General features: G+C 33.6%; 1 protein-coding gene across 1 annotated transcript; it reads right to left on the bottom strand.

Annotated features, from left to right (window-relative positions):
• Nucleotides 1–2,853: 2,853 nt before the first annotated feature.
• On the bottom strand, nucleotides 2,854–20,383 carry LOC128553674 (multiple epidermal growth factor-like domains protein 10; the record flags this gene model as incomplete). The annotated part of the gene is made up of 2 exons (XM_053534851.1): nucleotides 20,247–20,383; nucleotides 2,854–4,710 (listed from the first exon to the last, which is right to left on the bottom strand). Coding segments are annotated over exons 1-2 (1,906 nt in total), but the record flags the coding sequence as incomplete, so codon positions are not given.
• Nucleotides 20,384–22,120: the final 1,737 nt, after the last annotated feature.

Raw genomic sequence — 22,120 nt, 5'->3', positions numbered from 1 at the left:
CTGACATATTTAATGAGACCATTAATCAATTTTTAGATTATTAACGGCCATTAACAGAGTATTAAAAAAATTAGTGGCCCCATTAGTTCTTACTAATTAATGTGGAATTAAGGGGTACTTATTTAATGGCACATTAATTTCATGCCAATTAAAATTTTTCATGGAGTTTTAAGGAGCCTATTAACTTAGTTTAATGATTTATTTTAAGCAGTTTTCATGGCCATCAATGTCATTTTAATATATGGCATTAAAACTATGGTCATGAAAATCCCATTAAATAGTAAGAAGTATTGGGTGAATTTTAAAGGTGACCTGTTAAAACTCTGTTAAAAACGTTTGAAAAAAATAAGGCCAATTTCATGACCCTTTTAATGGCATGTGCATCCAGTAGTGTGACTACTTTATCATTTTATTACTTATACAAAACATAGCTTTTTTCAAACTATAGATATAGAAATACATGAAAGATTTGCAACAGATAGGTGTATTTGGGATAGAGATTAATTCGTCATTCTGAAGCTGCATCTTAAGAGATACCACCACTAAATATATATTACGATATGTGCAAACATGTTTCTGAGAAGCAAGATTGCAAAAGTGGATTATTTTTAGCCCCCCCCCCCCCACCCCCACGATTGATAAAATATAGTAATGGTTCTAATAAGTTTGCCTTACTGCACCCTGGAAGGGGCAAACTGATTCCGTTTAAATAAAGTTAGGAGAAAACCTTTCAATGATTCCACAGGCCAAGTTTAATGAAATTCTATGAGAAGAAGGTATTTCTTTTTGTGGACAAAGTGACTCCTCAAACGGACCTTGTGCCGACAATCGACATTTGAAAAAGAACCTTATACTGATCTCTAGACCAAGTCTAACGAAGACCCATCAAATGGTTCATGAGAAGAAGTCGTTTAAAAGTGTATCTATTTTTAACTCTAGTAGTCTCTAAAAGGGGCCAAGTGCCACCAACTGAACAATGTATTTGAAGGACATTAAATGATGCTACAAGTCAAGTTTGATGAAGATCCATCAAGTAGTTCGGCTGACATGTGGAAAGTCAGGTGTCCACAACAGCCAAACAAATAATGCACCTAGGGTCTTTCTCCCCCATGCAAAGCTTGAAAATTGCAATATGGTCTATACTTGTGTCAGTTTGACGATAACCCAAGTAAAAACAAAACCAATCCTTCTGGATATTCAAAATGAGTACAGTGACTGTCATTACTGTTTAAAAGGTTTCAATATGATAAATATTATTTTGCGCTATGCCCTGTTGTGTAATTTCACAGTGCTCCATCTCCTGGTAGAGCATTACACCTTTGACAATTTTTGTTACTTTTGTCAAATTTGCTCTATCTCCAAAGTGAAAAATGTAAAATTGCAGAAAAGGTAAAATATATAGTATCAAAAAACATCTATAGTCAGAATAAACTAAACGCAAGTAACAAATAGATATATTTATTATCGTTTTTGCCCAGAAATAAAGAAACTAGACACAAGTTAACTTTTGGAAGCGATTTTCTGCACGTTCAAAAAAATGGTAGATAGAGCATCGTTCCACTCAGGCGACGAAATTTATTATTAAACATGATTCTGTTTTCGTCTATAATAAATCAAGCTTTATTTAAATGGCATTATTTCAGATAGATAAAGTGATGATTAAAATGTAAAACCTAGATTTTGCTTTCAATTAGATAGTCTCTAGTAGCGGATAAGAGCGCACATTTTGAACTCGACTTAAATATCAACACAGCCACTATTTGCTCTGTCATTTGAAACATAGGTTTAATTCAATTCACTAAGAAGTTTGCATCAATTGTGTTTAACTTCTAAAATTCAATACATATTTACAGAAGCTTATACATGTAGTCATTTGTTAAAACCCGCAGACTTTATTGCCAAATGAAAGAGAACCAAAGAAAACTTGAACAAAATATTTGCATAGATAGTTTTTCTTTGTCATTACGGTCAAAATAGTTTTGCAGGGTATCTCTATGCCTATAAATCATATTAAGTAGCATCGTAAAGGTGTATCTTTTGCTTATTTTAAATACTTTGTAATACAATAAACCAAACTTAACTTCAAACGCCCCCGAAATATCTTGGCAATAATTTCACAAAATTTGAATCAGAAACTTTACTCGTTAGTATCTTGTTCATTTTTATTCGAGTTAGTACATAGATTGATGTTACTACCTCATTTTTTAAAAGCCAGAAAATTGCAATATATATACCTAGAATTTAAATTCCAAAATATATTGTATCCTAATTCTGTCTCATTTGCAAAACATATGCTCTTAGACATGAACAATCAAACTTTAAAAATGACAAAATACTCTAGTTATTATTACCTAATTGCTAATACTCTAGTTATTATTACCTAATTGCTTTGAATTATATTTAATTTATATCATTTTGAGTTTGTCGCATTCTCATATAGGGATCTGGTAATGATTTTTTACAATTCAAAAAAAAATTCTTACCGTCTTATCATGAACGACGCACCAATTGCTACGAAAAGTACTGCCAAAGAGCAACCAATTAATGCAATACCAACAGTAACTAAGGCGCTGTTTGTCTGCACAGGTTCCACTAGACAATCAAAATAAAGAACAGAGTACATGTATATAAAATCAGATATAATAACAAATACATGCTAATTTTTAGTAGAAATTACAGTCATGAAATCTCTGTTAAATGGATAAAATTTTGTTATTCCCGTACAAAGGTGGAAATGACAGAATAATCTCTATCCTCTACGTATTTTAGATTCCAACTTTTTTATTTTTCAGTTTGAATAAAAATTGATATACATTATTACGATTATTAGTTCAGCAGGTGTCAAAAATATACCTGACGTGCTGTACATATTTTTTGTTCTCAAGCAGTAGTTTTCTTGATAACATGTTCCGGAACTAACATTGCAGCATTTACACGCTTCATGACATCTTAAATGGCAGGATTTTCCCCAAAATCCGTCATCGCATAGGGTACAGCGTCCTTCATTCATGTCGCATTCAATGCATTGTTCAGATTTGCACTGAATGTCGCAGTTTTGACCCCAGAATCCGGCTCGGCATTTGGTACAGGAATGAATGTCACCATAGCGTTTGCAAATTTCACAGTTGACATTTTCACATGCAGTATCACATGTTAAGCCACTTAATCCAGGTTTGCAGGATAAACACGTTCCTTTCTCTTGATCGCAATGTCCTGCACAGTGAGATGAGCAATTCTTTTCACACGAATTACCCCAGAAACCGATTACGCATGTTTCACATTTTCCATTGGACTTGCCACAATAAAGACATCTGTCTCCTACCAGGCATTTGTTCTCACAAAGTGTTCCCCAGAATCCGGCTTTGCAAGACAAGCATTTACCAGTATCTTTATTGCAGCTATTGCGGCAGTTTTTATTACAACCCTTCTCACAAAGTGTTCCCCAATATCCACTAACGCATGAAGTACATAGTCCGGTATTCCTGCTGCAATATCTACAGCTGCTATTTTCCGTACATTTCTTGTCACAAAATGTTCCCCAAAAACCGGGTTTGCAAGACGAACATTTTCCTGTAGCTGTACTGCATGTACTGTAGCAATTTTTATTACATTTCTTATCACAACCATTTCCCCAAAATCCACTTTCACATGAACTACATAGTCCTGTGTTCCTGTCACAATATCTACATCCGATATTATCCATGCATGTGTTCTCGCAAAATGTTCCCCAATATCCGATATTACAAGCCCGACAATTCCCCGTACTTTTGTCGCAGTATCTACAGGTGTTATTCATACTGCATTGTTTCTCACAAAACGTTCCCCAAAATCCGTTATCGCAACTTGAACACGCAAATCCTCGCTCTTTGTCACAATACCAGTTGTTACAGTTTGAAATATCACACCTGATATTGCAGTGTTCTCCTGCAAACCCATCTGGACATGTCTCACAAACGCCGGTAGTAATGTCGCATTTTCCAGTTGAGCAGTTGTTGCATACGTAGTTACAGGTAGATCCCCAAAATCCATTGTTGCAAGTTTTACAACTACCTGTATTTTTATCACACATTTTGCAATTGTTAGTACTGCACGTTTGCAAACAGTTACTTCCCCAGTAACCGTTAGGACAAAACTGACATGTCCCTTTAGATTTATCACAACTTTCACAATTTTTCGGGCAAACACTTGAACATTTAGAACCCCAAAACCCAGAATTGCAGTAACTGCAATAACCGGAACTTTTATGACATCCGTTATGACAGCTGACTGGACATTGTTTTTCACATTTTGACCCAAACCAGCCTACTTTACAACTTGAACAGTATCCGCTTGACTTCGAACAATAATATCTGTTGCATCCTATGGAGCACTGTGCAGTACAACTGGTCCCATACCAACCATTTTTACAACTCGAACACACACCCGTAGTTTTTGAACACAAGGCACAATTACTGCGACACGGTATATTGCAAGAACTACCGTACCAGCCATTGTCACAGGATGTGCATTTCGTATTGAGACGATCACAGACACAATGAACCGGACACGGATAGTCACAATATTTACCATGATATCCTGAGTCGCATTCAAAACAAGAGCCGGTAGCTTTGTCACATCCAGTGTATGAGCATCTTCCGGGACATGTATTTTTGCAATCTGTTCCCCAGTACCCTCGAGCGCAATTGGTATTTTGACTTGCCGATAAATGTCCTAAAACATGAAACAAATATTCGGTCTTGTTTACCCTAAACTGATTATTTTTATTTCGGTATATTCTAAATACGTTTTGGGGAAAGAGCCATTCATATAGATTTAAATTCAGTATATGAGAAACTACAAGTGACTTTGGGTTTCGTGCATTATTTTTCTCTAAACCGCAGTTACAAGTTTCCTTGACTTAATCCAGTTTCATAAACAAATCTCAGTAATAGTTATTGTTCGAGGAATAGACCTGAATTATATTTATAGACCTGTGAGGGATTTATGGACCGAGCGAGCGTAGCAGGTCTATTAACAACATGCAGCCCTATTCTGATAATAAAAACTGACTTACCTACATCTTCTTTAGTTTTACATAGTCCAGATTGGTTTCGGATATGTAAAACGTTATGAATAAAGCAAGGAACAAGACCATGTGTACTACAATTTATCGCCTACTTTTAATCTAACAAAATTCCCAAATTGCTACCATCTGTTCATATACTTGTCAGCAATTATGACATAGTATTTGTATTGCATGAAAACTCTGTGCACATTTGGCAAACATTATAATCTCTGTTTGAGGTCAGCAATGTGTTTCTGGTCAATTGGTTAGAATTTGACGCGAATGGCATTTTATATGTTTTTGACATATTTGAAGAAACTGTAAGTATATTTAGTTCTTTAATTTGCTACCTAAATATACATTGCCCTTATACCATATAGATGTATTTATATTGATCTATCATTACACTATCACAAGAAATGCGTGTCATCAGTATCATGTTAGCCAGTAAATAGCGCATACCCTGTTGCATACAAATAGTGTAATAGGGTTCTCTTGTATATTTTGATAAAATAATCTTAGAAGGCTGACCATTTCTACAAAGGGTATATCATCTCGATCGAGTTGAATAGTATACACAGATCGATGTAACGGGGATAACATAAATTTTGTATGAACAATATATTTATTACGAATGTGCTAATACTCGTACAATCATGACAACTTTGTAAGGTACTGTAAAAGTTCTGCTTTTCATAGAAAAAAACATTACTGTACGCAGGCGTGTTTGTATTGTTGATTATATAGGTAATCTAATCAAAAAGATAAATTACGTGTATATAAAATATAAATATTTGTAGTTTTCTAGAGATACTGAAACTTTTTGTGTTATTTCAGATGTTCTTGTATCTCCCCGATGCAGGCAACATAATCCGAGGAGGTAATATGCACATCATCGGGAAGATACGAAGGCCTTGCATCTTCTTGTCAATGGAAGTATAGAGAGCTACTGATTAAGAGTCTTGTAGTTCGAGGCTTTTATTCTCTGTGAAATGGCAGCGATTTGAATAAATATAATTTCGTTTAAAGTAGTTCTCGTCTTCCGCATCTGATTCAGTTGAAAAAGTTGTAAGTGACTTGTGGATGTAAAATCAACAAAAGATTAGAAAAAGAACAGAATCCGGGAAACTTACTACTTTGTACAAATGAAAGACTGTCAGGCAATATACAATAAAAAAGGGAACATTTCAGAAAACGAGAAATGTGCTTTGACCAGTCTCCCACCCATTACTTCTACTTAAAAATGCCTTTAAAATTTGTTTAATATATTAATAGTATTTCAGATTCGTCCAAAAACGCTATAAAATATATCACGAACATTTTTGGGGTTGTTTTCTAAAATACATTTTTGTCATGTATCTTCAATATTACCTTAGTTCCATTTATTCATATAAAATTTGAAAAATTTAGACACACCGGACAAAAGTACCAAATTTTGCTCAGAGGTAGTTTGGACCAATACAAGATATTTGGCTGTAAGAGCCAAGGTCACAGCTCTTTGGAATTCTGTTTTTAGAACATTTAAAATGGCCGCCATTAAAACAAGCTATTTTAGTAAAAGTTAGATTTTATCTTATTCTTGATACATATTTATGTGTAAACTGATTCATACCTAATCTAAAAGTAAGGTGGTACATTCGCATGAAGTTATGTCAAGTTTCACATCCGTCTGTCTGTACGTCAAAAATGCCGTTTATAAACAGTATAAGTGTGGTTATAACTATTAGATGAGCCCCGTAATGTGCGGCTTGACTTTAATTCAATCTGACTAAAGTACATCTCCTATTACGCTACGCATAGGTTCTGAACACGAGCTATTGATAGCCTCGTTCTGACGACCCTTCCGCTAGCCAATCAAAAGCTAACTTACAACATTCTGCAAGCTTAAAAAGCCTTGGATTTTTATATTTACAATTCTTATGTCGTAAGATGTCAGATAGCTGGTTAGCACAGTCGGTAGGACACTTGTTGTATAAGCGAGGGGTCCTGGGTTCGAGCCCTGGACTGACTGCAAATGTTTCTTACTCTTTGAGATTCGAACAAGTCGTCTGATTGGTTCAAAACAAATAGATCTGCGAAAATAAAAATAACAATACTGGAAATCCAAAACATACAGAAGACGTATGTGAATGGGTCTTTCTCAGATCTTCGTTTAGAAGATCAAGTCTGATTGGACTTTAATTATGTATTGGTGTAGCGGAAAACAATATGTTTGACCAACTTTTGGGTGAAGCATGTTATTATTTGTTCCGTCCGTCTGCCCGCCCATCCGTCGCAAAAATTATATATATCTCAGAACAGCTGTTAAATATTGTTCAAAGGTATTTAAAGTATGATTCACAAAGTAGAAAGTAGTACTGAGTCGGTTCTTTTTATTACCTCCCTTTTATATAAAAATGACAAATATATGTTACTACAAGAAGTGCTTTTTCAACAATGTAATTATGCATTTTCTCTTTTTTGAGAGTTGCTGTATCGGGCTTTAACATTATGGAATTTTAACAAAGTGAAGTTCACCTTAACAGACCACAGGTGGCAGTAACGTACCTAGGATAAAGTATGGGTCCATGAGCCATATACAGTTAAATTTATTACAATTATAATGTTTTATGGGGGAAAAATGACAAAAGCCATTTTGAAAAGAATTTGCACCTGTGACAATGAGCCATTAGAAAAGTGATTAAGAACAGTTCGACATGTGCATCGCTTCCAGGTCTGCACTTCTTTTTCAAAACAATATTTCTTGATCAATGATTGGCCATCTTTTGGGCAAAAAAAATAATCTTTCAGAAAAACCTTATTTCGAAGCCCAATTCCAAACCGTTTACGCATCACGAGCGAACAAGGGCGTGCGAAACGGTAGTGTTTTCTCTACCCGAATAAATCCCTGTTCAATCTTTATCAGGAGATATTGTGACCTGGAAGCAATGCACATGTCAAACTGTTCTTAATCACCTTTTTAATGGTTCATTGTCATAAGTGCAATTTTTCTTTAAAATGGATTTTTGGCATTTTTTCCAAATAAAACATTATAATTGTTATAAATTTAAGTGTATATGGCTCATTGACCCATACTGTATTCTAGGTACGTTACTGCCACCTGTGGTCTGTTAAGGTGAACTTCACTTTGTTAAAATTCCATAATGTTAAAGCCCGATACAGCAACTCTCAGGTACGTTACTGCCGCCTGTGTAACAGACGTGACAAAATATCCTATTAAAAGTACTTTAGGCATGTTGAACAAATGTTTAAGATGGTTGAGGGGAATGTTTTTCTTAATAGCTATTCAAAATCTTGTTTGATACATGTACCTATTTCTTAATATCTTGTCTTGTATAGAAAGCACTATTTGCTATATGTATATTACTTAAAATAAATGTGTTATTTTATGGCAAGGATTTTAACGATGAAATTCTCATTCTTATCTGTTATTTATGTGTCAACAGTGCTGTTGCATTCTAGAGTTCATTTCAAGATTAGAGAGGTAGGTAAAGTGTAAGGTCATTTCAATGCATTAATTACTGCAAATTGCTTTATTAATTAATTTATTATTGATAATTGTATAATAGCTTATGTATTTTACATGTTGAAAACGAATACTAAATTAAAATTGAAAATAAAGGAAAATGGTTTAAACTATTTCTTTTATTGCTGGTGTAAATAGTGTATGCGGATTTCAATCTATTAAGATATGTTGTCGTTCGGTGTCATTGATCCAAGCGGGAAATTTCGAAATATTTAAAAGGCATTGTATGCTGTAATCAAGGCTTTAACTGTTTCATTTTGCTGTACAGTTTTGTTACATAGCATTTCCATTTATATATTCATAAGGAATATGTCAAAGGATGCATCTACTTTTGATAATATAATTTGTAGTGAAATGAAGGGCATGGCTTTATTTTTTTGTTCTTAAGTGTAAATATTTAGCCGATACAATAGAAGATATAATGTTAGCGGTATAACTACTTGCAAAATGGGGAATTTACATTTTACCATTTCTAAAGTAGGCCTGAAGTTATAAAGAACATCAGAATTCAATCATGCCAGTATGCAACGTATTATAAAAGTCACAAAAACAAATACAAATACATGGCATTTATATAGCGCCAAAAATATATTGCGCTTTTCAATTATATAACACACATTTAAAACATATATATTCAAAATATGAATAGGATTCTAGAACTTAGATTTAGAGATTTAGACATGTATAAAAGCTTTTTTTTACCACTACTGATATTTTGTATTTTAACAACAGCATACGTATTGCTCAGGAAACTTACTAAACAAATGTGTTTAGTGAGTGAGATCGTTCCAACATTTTGGACCAACGACGGCCATAGATCTATTTTTGTTCGCCGTCGAGGGATGTTAAAGTAAGTGTCACTCTGTGAGCGTTGTCGAGTAGGAACAATTCCCTCAGATATACTGGAGCTGTACCACTGATGTGGGAGCTTTTAGTGATAAATGTCAGCATTCTGTATCTATGTATATCTCCTTTTGGTTTTTAATCATAATACAAAAGAAAATGTCTTCAGAAAGAATAGGCTTTTTAAAATAAAAAATAAATAGGAAGGATCTCATTATGTTCGGAAAATGAATGTGCATACATCTATTCCATTTCTTGTCTATATGAATAGCTATAGCTTTTTAGTTTATACCAATTTATTTTAAAGCTCAATTGTGATGACGGCTTATCTGAACCACACTCGAGTCAATTTCCTGGAACATTTCCTCGAGTATTGGTGCCATTTGAGAAGGCTTGATCGTGATCCAAGTGGGTATCAAACTCTAGGCTAAGCGGCCGACACATTACCCGCTAGACAACCGCTTCCCTTACCTATAGCTTCTTGACGAGTTAATTATACCATCAAAACTGTTCCACTACCAAAAGGCCCTGGCATGATATGTACCAGGATAAACATGAATAGTATCACACCAGAAGACGTTGGCCTGATGATTATAACAAAAAATGTGCTGCGTGTTCAAAGCTTTCAGTTGCAAAAAATGTTAAAATTGTTTTGAGGTAACTATTTGTTTATGCAAAAGATGAAGGAAATAAGGGTGCATATAAATCTAAAAGATAAATTATAATAAGAAACCAGTAAATAAAGGCATAGTCATTAAATAATTGTATAAAGGTATGACTATATTGATACTTAGCTATATCAAAATAAAACTATTTGAATACAGAGATTTTATATAGATATATGTAATATGTGTTCTATTATAGAAATTATAAAGCTTATCAAAATGCTTATTTAGTCGCCATTTGAACATGAGTTGTGTTAATGCGATGCTAAAACTACTAAAAATAAAAAAAAACAAAGCTTATCAATTAATACATGTATATGATGCAAAAGAACCATAAATGAAAATGAACCTGGTCTCTCAATATAGCTTTATTTCAATAGAATGATGAATGGAATTGCCATCTGCATGTACCAAGTAACTAGCGGACGTGAAATGCTGCTGCCTTTATATCATTTGATCTACAATGTGCAACAGTAATATAAACTGATGTTGCGTCTCGCATGTGGCCTCATTATGACTAAAAATATAGACAGACAGAGGGACGAACGAAACAAAAAGGAACATATCTTCTACCAAAATTTAGTCGTTGCACATATTTATCGCCTCTAGGTCAATAAAAATCAAGCAGTACATTACAGGGCTTATGATGTATGTACGTAAAAGCGTATGGTTTTAAAAAAGAAGACATTTTTAACGTATGTACGGACGAATGTACAGACAGACCGTCATGTAGCATGACCTAACTTTATGCAAGTGCATCACTTGACCCTAAGAGTAGGTATGAATCAGTTTATACATAAATATGTATCAAGAATAAGATAAAAACTTGTACTTAAATAGCTGTTTGCTTTGATTGCGGCCATTTTATATGTTCTAAAAATAGAATTCCAAAGGGCTGAGACCTTGACCCTTACAGCCTAAAGTCTTATATTGTTCCAAGCTACCGTTGTACAAAATTTGGTACTTTTGTCCAGCCTGTCTAGAGCTTTCGAAATTGGCACTCTACTATTTAGTTGTACAGAAAATCTTCACAATTTTTAGTAATTTATATAAAAGTATTAATAATTAACTTGGAGAAAATTTGTGATGTTTTAATTACCATTGTTTTATATTTTTTTATTTATTTTTTTTGTTAAGTAAAATGTTCCATGAATCATTCTCCACATAAACAGAAGATTTGCCCGTTTTAACTTTCAGACAAATCTCAAGACCTGTTTAAAATTCAATGTTAAAATTTTACAGCAAAGTCATGTTTAGATGAATTTTCAAGACATATAAAACTGGTCGAAATTTTTTACTAAATCGGACATTTTTAAAACAACAAGTGATAATATTATTTACTAAGTCAATTTCGCGCGCGCCGTAAATGACATGCACGGACTTCTCATGCTTCAACTGCATTGTTACGGTCGCTGAGGCATAACCTGTACATTTAAATTTAATCCCTGACAACTGTGTAAGTGTGTCGACTCTTTGGCTCAGTGGTTAGCGTATTGGACTAGCACCGAAGCGACCCGGGCAAGAATCCTGCTACAGGTACTTTCGATATTTCGTCATAAAACATTTAGTGTAAACAATAGAAGTAGGATAGGTCTGTGTAGTAGACCTCCTAAGTGTTCTATAAGGTGTTGATATACCTTATCGAAACAAAGAAGCCAGTATGGTCCTAAAGTATTGACCTGACACTCATGAGTATTCCGTATGTTCAGTAAATAAATTCCCGGTGTCCGAACCTAAAAAACGATATTACTATTGAGAAGTCAATTATATACCATTTTGTATCATGTGCAGAGATAGCTGTACGGATAAAGAGTTTTGCTACCAATCTTAGGTTTGTGTAATCGAGTCCTCTGTCTGACCAAATTGTTTTTGTTTAAAAAATGGCATTTGCTAGGTTTATTCAAAAAGTTGACCATATTTCGCACTGTGTTGCAAATTCTAAACAACATTTACCGTGCCGTTTTTAGCTCATCTGATTTTTGGAAGAAAAAATGATGAGTTATTGTCATCACTTGAGCGGTGTCGGCGTCTGCGTCTGCGTCAGCGTTGCCTGGTTAAGTTTTATGTTTAGGTCAGCTTTTCTTCTAAACTATCAAAGCTATTGCTTTGAAACTTGGAACACTTGTTCACCATCATAAGCTGACCTTGTATAGCAAGAAACGTAACTCCATCCTGCTTTTGCAAGATTTATGGCCCCTTTTGTACTTAGAAAATATCAGATTTCTTGGTTAAGTTTTATGTTTAGGTCAACTTTTCTCCTAAACTGTCAAAGCTATTGCATTGAAACTTGCAACACTTGTTCACCATCACAAGTTGACCCTGTACATCAAGAAACATAACTCCATCCAGCTCTTTTGCAAGAATTATTGCCCCTTTTCCACTTAGAAAATCAGTTTTCTTGGTTAAGTTTTATGTTTAGGTCAGATTTTCTCCTAAACTATCAAAGCTATTGCTTTAAAACTTGCAACACTTGTTCACCATCTTAAGCTGACCCTGTACAGCAAGAAACGTAACTCTATCCTGCTTTTCGCAAGATTTATGGCCCCTTTTGGACTTAGAAAATATCGGATTTCTTGGTTAAGTTTTATGTTTAGTTCAACTTTTTCTCTTAAACTATTCAAGCTATTTGCTTTGAAACTTGCAACATCTGTTCACCATCATTAGCTGACCCTGTACAGCAAGCAACATAACTCCATCCTGCTTTTTGGAATAAGTATTGCCCTTTTTGGACTTAGAAAATCATTTTCTTGGTTGAGTATTATATTTAGGTCAGATTTTCTCCTAAACTATCGAAGCTATTGCTTTAAAACTTGCAACAGTTTTTCATAATCATAAGCGGACGCTGTGCATCAAGAAACATAACTCTATCCTGCTTTATGCAAGAATGATGGCTCTTTTTAGACTTAGAAAATAATGGGTAGGACAACATTTCTATTATACAAAAAAACTCAGATGAGCGTCAGCACCCGCAAGGCGGTGCTCTTGTTTGCAAATTTTGTATAATTTATGGTATTTCCTCAAGCTCAAGAAAACTTTCAATGTGATGGCCGCTATGTAAAACGTTTGCAGAGAATTCATTACAACATTAATTATGATAAAAGAAACATCAAACTATTGTTAAACAATCATAAAACACAAAATAAAACTGTAAATATAATTTTTTCTAGGGTGCCTTAAGTAAACAAATTTAATGAGACAGAATTCTAACTCCAACATTGAAAAATTAAGGTTGAATCTTGTGGGTCTGTTTTGAATTTTGCTCACTTCATTAAAAAATAACCTTGGGCCAGAAGTAAAACCTACATGCAATTTTCCACAATATGTAATCTAAAGAATAAAGGCAAAATAGACCGCATGTAACTCAGTATTTTTAAAGATGTCTAACTCTACCCCTCCAGATTCAGAGGTAAATTCACTTTTAACAGCAACAAATCGCTTATAAGATGAAATGTTTCCACTTTTGTACAATACATCCATAATAAGTATTGAAAGAAGTATAAACTTACTAGAAAAAAAGGAAAATATGGAGGAAAAAAATTTGATCCAAGTCGGGCTTGAATCTACGACCCCTGAAAATTGCAGTCAGAGTAGGTTTATGGAAGGATTTGAATGCTCTTCAAAAAGGAGGTACTCTATTACGGGTCCAGTACCTTAAGAAACGGTAAACTTGTCACAATTATAATGATTTATAAACGAAATACTCTACTATCCATCAACATTCTTCTACGTACATACAACCGTCCTACACAGTGTTGTTTAAAATCTTCAGGTCCGGACAAGTATTCGTTCATTCAACGGGCAATTCCAAGAACTGTTGTTAACGACACAGAATGAAATGTTTCATAAGATGAAATAATATAGATACAAATGCAAATACACGGAATTATATTTTAATGGTTGGGAATGAAATCGAACCCATGGTAACGTGTTTCCAAGTCGGAGAGTTTACTAACACAACACTGTGTCGCTGGTCGTCTGAATTGATTACTTTGATAAATCTAGATATTTCCAGGACACAAATAGCGCGTTAAATAACAAAAACGCCCGAAAATGTTGGCGAAGATTAATGAGTGCCAGGTCAATACTTACCGACAATAGGTAACTTGAATCGCACAAGAAAGACTGAAAAAACCCTAATAATTATTCATTTCATACATGTAAGCAACGTCTATTGAATTTGACCAATTGAATACCCACTCGGTATCGGTTGATTCATAACATGTATCTCGGTCGCGAAATAATCGGTTTTCACGTGTAAATGTGATTTTCTTTTATATAGTTGAATATTGAACACAGTTTAAGTTAAAAGTGTAAGGTATTATCATGTGAGTTTGCTTATAAAAAGATTGTCAGAAAATTATGCTCGTGATTTGTTGTTACAGTAGCTAATTTAATAGTATTGTTATTTTAGCAACAAGTAGTTATAAGATATGTCAAAAATTAATGTTCCATAAAGGGAAGGCTGGATCTTGTGCACGCCTGGTAAACTACAGAGCCACCTCTTTAAGAGGTATACGATAAACTGCTCTGTGTCAACAAAGGTGAGTGTCGTCATATTTTTTGCATTTTTACAAGCAGTGTATCGAATATCAAAAATCGGGGAATGGTAGGCGATGTAGATATGATTTAACTTTACAGAGAACTTTAAGTTTGCTAATTCGTTCTTAATTTGTGGTCGTAGTGATGTTTACCAATAAGCTGATTTTGCAGTAAATTTGGCCATTTTGTCATGAAAGCACTTTCATTGTCAAATATTTACATTTTAAGTAATATTAAGAAGCAAACCGAGTAGGCGTGAGATAGCTGTAAAATATACAATGCATTTCGAAATAAAATATGTACCGGAAATGGTTCGGGAGTAAAGTTATTTACTTTTTATTGTAAGAGATAGCTCTGTCGTGAAGGAGATAGTCGTGTCTCTAAGGAGATAGCTCTGTATTGCAAGAACAGAGCTCTGTGTTCATAATTTAAACGTTTTAATATTTACTTTGGGTTGTCTTCATTTGAAATAATATAAAGTTACTGTTCCAATTGATAAACATATGTATGAATTTTCCAAATATTGTTTTGATTAAGATTTTTCATGAGGTTGTAATTGTAAATTTTGAATAGTTGTACATTCTGTTTACTTTTTTGCTCAGGTGAGTTATTGTGATCACTCGATGTCCGTCGTCAGTCGTCTGTCTGTCTCTCTGTCAATGGAGGCTGTATTTGTATTTTTCAATTGATCTTCATAGAATTTAGTCAAAAGGGTCGTCTTGTTTAAATCTAGGTCAAGAAAGAATATGTGTTATCTGGAGTAAAAAACTAGGTCACTAGGTCAAATTAAATAAATACCTTATGTATGCAATAGGAACTCCATTTTACACTCTATCTTTATGAAATTTGATGAGAATGTTTGTCTGGATAAAATCTAGGATAAATTTGAATAAGGGTTAATTAGAATGAAAAACTAAGTAACCTGGTTTAATCAAAGAAATGCTTTGAATATGTGCTAGAGGCTGAAGTTTTTCAATTGATTTTCATGAAATTTGATCTGAATGATTGCCTTGATAAAATCTAGGTCAACTTTTAATATGGGTCATATTGGACCAAAAACTAGGCCACTAGGAAAAAAAAAAGAAAACAAATGTGTTTGCAATTGGTATTTTATACCGGACAAATGCGATGCTGGCGAATTATGAAAAAAATTAAATTGAAAGTGCGCGAGTTAAAGCCTGCGCGAAACTGCCTTTTTGCCGTTTACGCGCAATTTCATGCTAGCGAATTTAAATGATTACAAAGTACATGAATAAGGAAATGCGAATACCGGCTTCTGCATGTTGTTGTTTTTTTTTCACTTTCATAATTTCGCAATTAAAAGATGCTAATGCTCTTACGTCATAATATGACAAAATTCAAATTCTAAAGATAGATAATGTTACTCAAAACCTAAAGTTACGACCCATTCGACAAACGCGTCTGATTGGTTCAGATAAAAGATAAATTGCTTATCATTAACTTCGAGGGTCACACAACCCTATATTTCAGATGAAAAGACGAAGATTGAATAATTACAAACGTTTTCACAAAAGAAATCATTTTATATTAAACATTCATCCAACTGATTGGATATATGATATAAAAGGCATATGACATGCATATAAAGAATATTAGGTTACAGTTTATGATCAGTCTTTCAGCGAGGCCTAATACATTTAAATTGATTGAAGACAGCAAGATTATGTTCTTTTTATCCTACCGTCTGGTTTAAAAAAAATTATGAATCCACCAACTAGGTATGTGTCTGTCTTAAATCAATAGCTTAAACATTAATATGCCACTGGTGTTTGTTTGTACAAAGCAATTTGCCATCCAGCTGGCTTACGGAAGGTCGATGGTTCTACCCGGGTGCCCGCTCGTGATGAAATAATGCACGGAGGGGCACCTTGGGTCTTCCTCCACCATTAAAGCTGGAAAGTCGCCATATGACTTACCATGTGTCGGTGCGACATTAAATCCAACAAAAAAAGAAATTTGAATGAAATAACTCTTACAAAATCCTTAATATTATAGCATAAAAGAGGCAATACTATTACAACGTTTTGTGCCTTGCTTTAACATGATTCAATAACATGTGAAGCTCTACCCAAAGTTCAGTTTAAAATTGGGTATCTATCCGCACAACGCAAACGTTAGACCTGGCTAAAATTTATACAGGACATAACTCTGCTGGAAAGAAAAAAAAACAGATAAAAGTTTCCTCGGCAACCTCATTTCAAAAATATTCCTTTCCCGATGCAATATTCGTTCATGCAATTAAAGAAAGCTAAAACCCTGACCAAATGCCATCACGAATCGGCTTCCGATTCCTTGTGTTATTTTGTTACAAAAATCTTGAGAAAACTGCAAATAAATATATGAGTATCTAACATAAAAACGCTCGCAAATAAAAGTCGTTGCATAAGTATGCCATTGGTATTAATTTTAAAATCAAGATGGCGTCGCTTTGAAAAAAATAATAAAGAAGTCCGCAAGAATTTCGTCACAGACCTAATAAAGAAGAATTTATTATACCCTAGATTTTGCCCTCTGTTTTGCATGAAGGTAATATAAAATTCATTCTAAACAACGCCGATACCGATATGGATGACAAGAATAGCGGACATTCGGTTCTTAAATACTTTGAATTTCTGCTTCACCGGATATAAGTCACATGTTAACAAGCACATTTTATTGCTTTGGCGTAATTTCTTATAAAATTGCATAGGAGCAAGAATTTCTGTATATTGGTAAAATCAAAACGGGTTTTTCTTTCTGTTTTTGTGCCTTTCATTTTTTTAGTTTTCATTCATTATTTCCTTATATCTTTTCCCTTTATTCGTGTTATTTCAAATGCTATATTCATTGGTTCGAATTTCGAGACCTATAACTAACAGTAAAACCGTTAGTTAAATTGAATGTAGGGTATCCATGGCACCCTCCCCGCCGCCCCTTGATATTTGATTTCATCGCCAAAACCCAGTCTTGAATTTTTAATAGTAAGGAAATATCTAATTTCGAAAATATCAACAAGAGTTGTTAAATAAAATTTTAAGGTAATTATTCTTTGTTCTGTGGTTTAGCGCTGTTTTCAAAAGTCTCTTTTCGTTATGTAACTTCGGACAGTTAAGCTAATCAGTGTTCCTGGATTATGTATCAGTACTAACCTTTTCTCCGCAATTAAGTTCCAACTACTTCACATAAACCGGAGGTGAATGGCAATTGATTTCAGACACAATGCCTTTCATCAATTTGCCACGGAAACCATAAACCTCTTCCAGGGACCGAACCCATAGATCTGCGCTCTCCCTATTGAGTTGAGCGGGCGGGATAAAGAAAAAAATATCTATTTGAAACTATGACAACATGAGGTTAAAACTGACATATACTTGAAAAGAAATCGGTGTTCTTTGTGGTTTGGAGCAAGTTTCCCACCCGCGAATTATTTGAGTTTTGTCCTGTAGGGTCAGTTCAGTTTTATGACATTATGACAGTGTCTCAACCATTTCAATTATGAAAATTATGGAGATTTCATAGAATGTCGTGATTTTAAACGGTTACTCATATACTTACTTACCTGGCTGCAATTATCCGAATGTCACAAGTTTTCGAATTTTTGAAGGTACGGTATTCAAAAGTTTCACTGTATAATTATCATAACAGTAATTACTGTTTGCATTATTAAGTACATAAGGTTTTTTCTTAATACAAAATTAAGTGTTGCGAGCTTTGCTAAATAATTTAATGCCTTAATTGGATAAGTTTACAATTTATGAATATAACCCTTTATATAACCCTGACTGTTAGAATGCTTCTGTATTAATCTCAGATGATTATACTTATTTGTACCAAATTGAATATGACCGTGAAAATATCTTTGTATGATAACATTATACTACAATTTATTTATTAGCCCGTTTATGAAATGTTTCAAAATTCAGAGGCTAAACTCGCACGCCTCAAATTATTTGTCAAAGGTCATTTTTCGCGAGAGACAGCAACAATGGTGTCTTTAGATATATGTTAAATATTAGTACATTGCATAAAGCAGACCGATTAAGTTAAAAATGTTTCGGAATTTCGTAAATTGTTAGCAAATTAATCACGCAATCCAAAGTGATTTGCGTACGATATTTTAATTTAAATCTTATGTTCGAAATATTTCATAGTACACACGTTATGATTAATAATTCTGTCATTTAATTTAAATATTTAGTTGAAAACAAAATAGAATCCTAAACATATATATTTCAAGTATATTTAAAAAGCTACGTTCTTGATATATTATAGTAAATTATTCTGCCCGTTTTATCCTGCGCATACATCTTCCGCTGTTGCACACTTCGACTTTCCCGAATGAATCTTGAACGCTAATCGCAACTTTTCCCGAAGGCGCGAAAGGTTACCTGAAGCGGTACTGTAAAGAATGTCTTGTTTTCAATATTGCAATTTATATCATTGGTGCCTAAGGATACGAATGTGAAACTGAACAGAACCAACTCACCTAAAGAAAACATTATATACATATATGAAAATTGAACAGCAAATAAAACATGTTTATTATGCTACTAAAGCATTGCTATTTACAATGTAATTGACATATGACATAGAATCCGGAAATTGGCTCCAGCAAGGAGTCGGCCTTCTGTACAATTCATACATTTTCATACGATACAATAGTCCTAGAACTGTAAAAATGTATATTGTCATATGTTTGCAATAATTGCCGAGTACTTAAATTTCAATTGATAAAATGAACTTTTTACAATTGTTGGTAAACGAACAACATCTTGTAATAACAATTAACCTACAATGTACATGACTTTACGTACTGTCCTGTTCTGTCCCGTACTACTGGAATATAAAATATTCTCAAACAGCTGTCCCCTTAAAACATGAATGCTATTTGTAAAGGAATAAAAAACAAAAATTTTAAAATTGTTGAAAACGATGTTGAATCTAGTTGGAATATCAGCCCTGGGGCATATTGCAAATGCTTCAAAACGAGAATATGTAACATCTCTTTCTTTAAAAATAGCGAGTTTTAACGGCTTTAAACTGTCCAGAAGTGTTGTCACTTCATGTAGAATTTTTACGGATTTCAAGGCGTATAACAGTAAATTGACAATTGTTTTAAATAATATGCATGTATTATATTCTGTTCAATTTTCATATAAAACAAATTTTTCTTTTGATTTGTAACGTTCGTTTTTGTTAACGACATATTGACTCAATTATACATGGAATGAGGAATTTTTGATACAGACATTGTATTATGGTAACCTAAGGAACACACGCCATAACAAATAAGCTCGCTTGTTGCGGCATTTTTTTTTTTGTTCATTTTTACAGGAATTTGATATTACACATCGATCAGACAAAAACTGTGAAAATATTGTTTAGATATATCTATACACATCTATTTCAATTCATTTAAAAATTAAAGACTAACGTTAAACGGCACAGGACTGACTATCGTAACAATTAAAACGTGTTTCTCATTTCTGTGCTTAGTTTTGCAGAAATATTTCATTAATGATTAATTCAACATTTATCATTTTGGATTCTTTAAAAGTTAGGTACTACTTCACACAATATTTCGTAAAGCTATTAGGATTTTTTAGTTCAACAAAAAGATACGACTTACCTAAATTAATCGCAACAGTAGCTAATAGGAGCACGGTTCGGGTATCCATTGCTACACGTCACTTTATGCCTTTAAAAGTAATGTAAGTATTTACAAGACATACATAAATAGAGATAAGTCTTGCTTTGCTAGTAATATGCGTTCGATGAATATATTAACTATGAAGTTTACATTTAAATTTATTGAGCTCTTATCGGGTTAAGGCGGTCCGCAATTTGGTGAAATACGATATTTTTGCGTAGTTATTTTAGAATGCAAGGACAAAATCAAATACTTCGGTTTACATTTCTCTTTATACGAACAGGTAAATTCAGTACTTTCAACGATACCAACTTTGAGTTGGAGTGGGGTACTCTAATAACAAAGCTGGTGCCAGCGGAATTGCAATCTGTTGCACATTACCTTTCGTGAACAGCTTTAGTTAAATCTAATCTGCTAAAATAAATCTTTTGATGGGTTGTGCACTGAGCTTCAAACAGATCGTCTTACAAATTCGTCATTTCCGTATTTTCCAGCCCTAACGAAACAACAACGTCTTTTCCTACAAGCGGTATGCTCGTTATCCTGGTACGTATTTATTCAATTTTATTTTAATAGTTTATCGAAAAATAACCCAAAACATATACTAATATAAAATGCATTCATTAACGAATATGTACATATTTAAAGCAATAGTCATTAACAGGTATTAAACGACTACGGTGTATCTTAAAAAAATACATACTGAAAATGTTACGTCAAAAAGTCCATTTCAAAAGTGAGAATTGAAAGTTGAAATTCATATTTATAAATGGCTAAATGTGCAATGTATGGACTTTCTAAAAGATGTTTGGCTTATCTTGTTAGTATGAAATCATGTACCATCATTCTGTGAGAAAAGTACATCGTATACTGTAAAGCTACAAAAAGTTAGATTGCAAAACGTTACATCGTATAATTTTACTTTACGCAACGTTTTTGTTGATTATATTAGCTTGATAACTATTAAATAACTTACTATTTGGTTCATTTTACAAATTTGTTGTGCATACTATAGATCTATTTTATCTTGAAGATAAAATAGATCTGTTTCTGCTATATTTTCAGGATCTTTGAAATAATTTATTTTGACCATTTTGCTTGGCAGTAATGTATGAACATCTCATCTATGGTAAGTTGAACATATCACTTTTACATCCAGTAACACTTCTGTTGATGTCACTGATACAACCTAGTTGAAGAAAGGATCTTACCGATTTATCTGTTCAAGAATAATTCTTGCGTTGCTTTTTAAGTTCAAAGTCGGAGATGTAGCACAATTATGAAAGAGCTATTGAAAAATATTGTTTGTTGGTAACTGTTTTCCGTGAAGAAATAATTAAAACGGGAGGGCGTATTTCTCGTATATCTCGTACTCGTACCCCCTCTGCGGCCCTAATACGAAACACATTGCGACGTCCTGAACAAAACAACTTAAATTCCGGAAGTAAATTCAAAGTGTTACTGGACCTTTTAAGAAACGGAAAATTGCATTTTATGAGAGGTGTTCAATTTATTTTGAAACACTATAAAAACACACCTATAAGACCTGTCAGCTTACAAAACCTCGTGTAAAGCGATTAATTCATGTCAAGAAGTGAATCATACACAATTCAAAATTCAATATAGTTAGACCAAAATAAATGAATTAGTTGAGGGCATTATTTTAGGACTTTGAAATAAAAAATGTCCAACAGAAACATTGTGAAACAAGTAAACCAGATGGGACATAATGTTTCTGTTGCTACTGTGCATCGCATTCAACATGGTAAATATGTTATTCGAAATAACGTAAGCAAAACAGGTAAAAGTGAATCCACCAACACAAAGAGAAATGGAAGCTAAGTGTGGAGTGT

Source organism: Mercenaria mercenaria, unplaced genomic scaffold (assembly GCF_021730395.1).
Source record: "Mercenaria mercenaria strain notata unplaced genomic scaffold, MADL_Memer_1 contig_4168, whole genome shotgun sequence".
Taxonomy (NCBI): Eukaryota; Metazoa; Mollusca; class Bivalvia; order Venerida; family Veneridae; genus Mercenaria; species Mercenaria mercenaria.
This window is presented reverse-complemented; position numbering and strand designations above follow the sequence as displayed.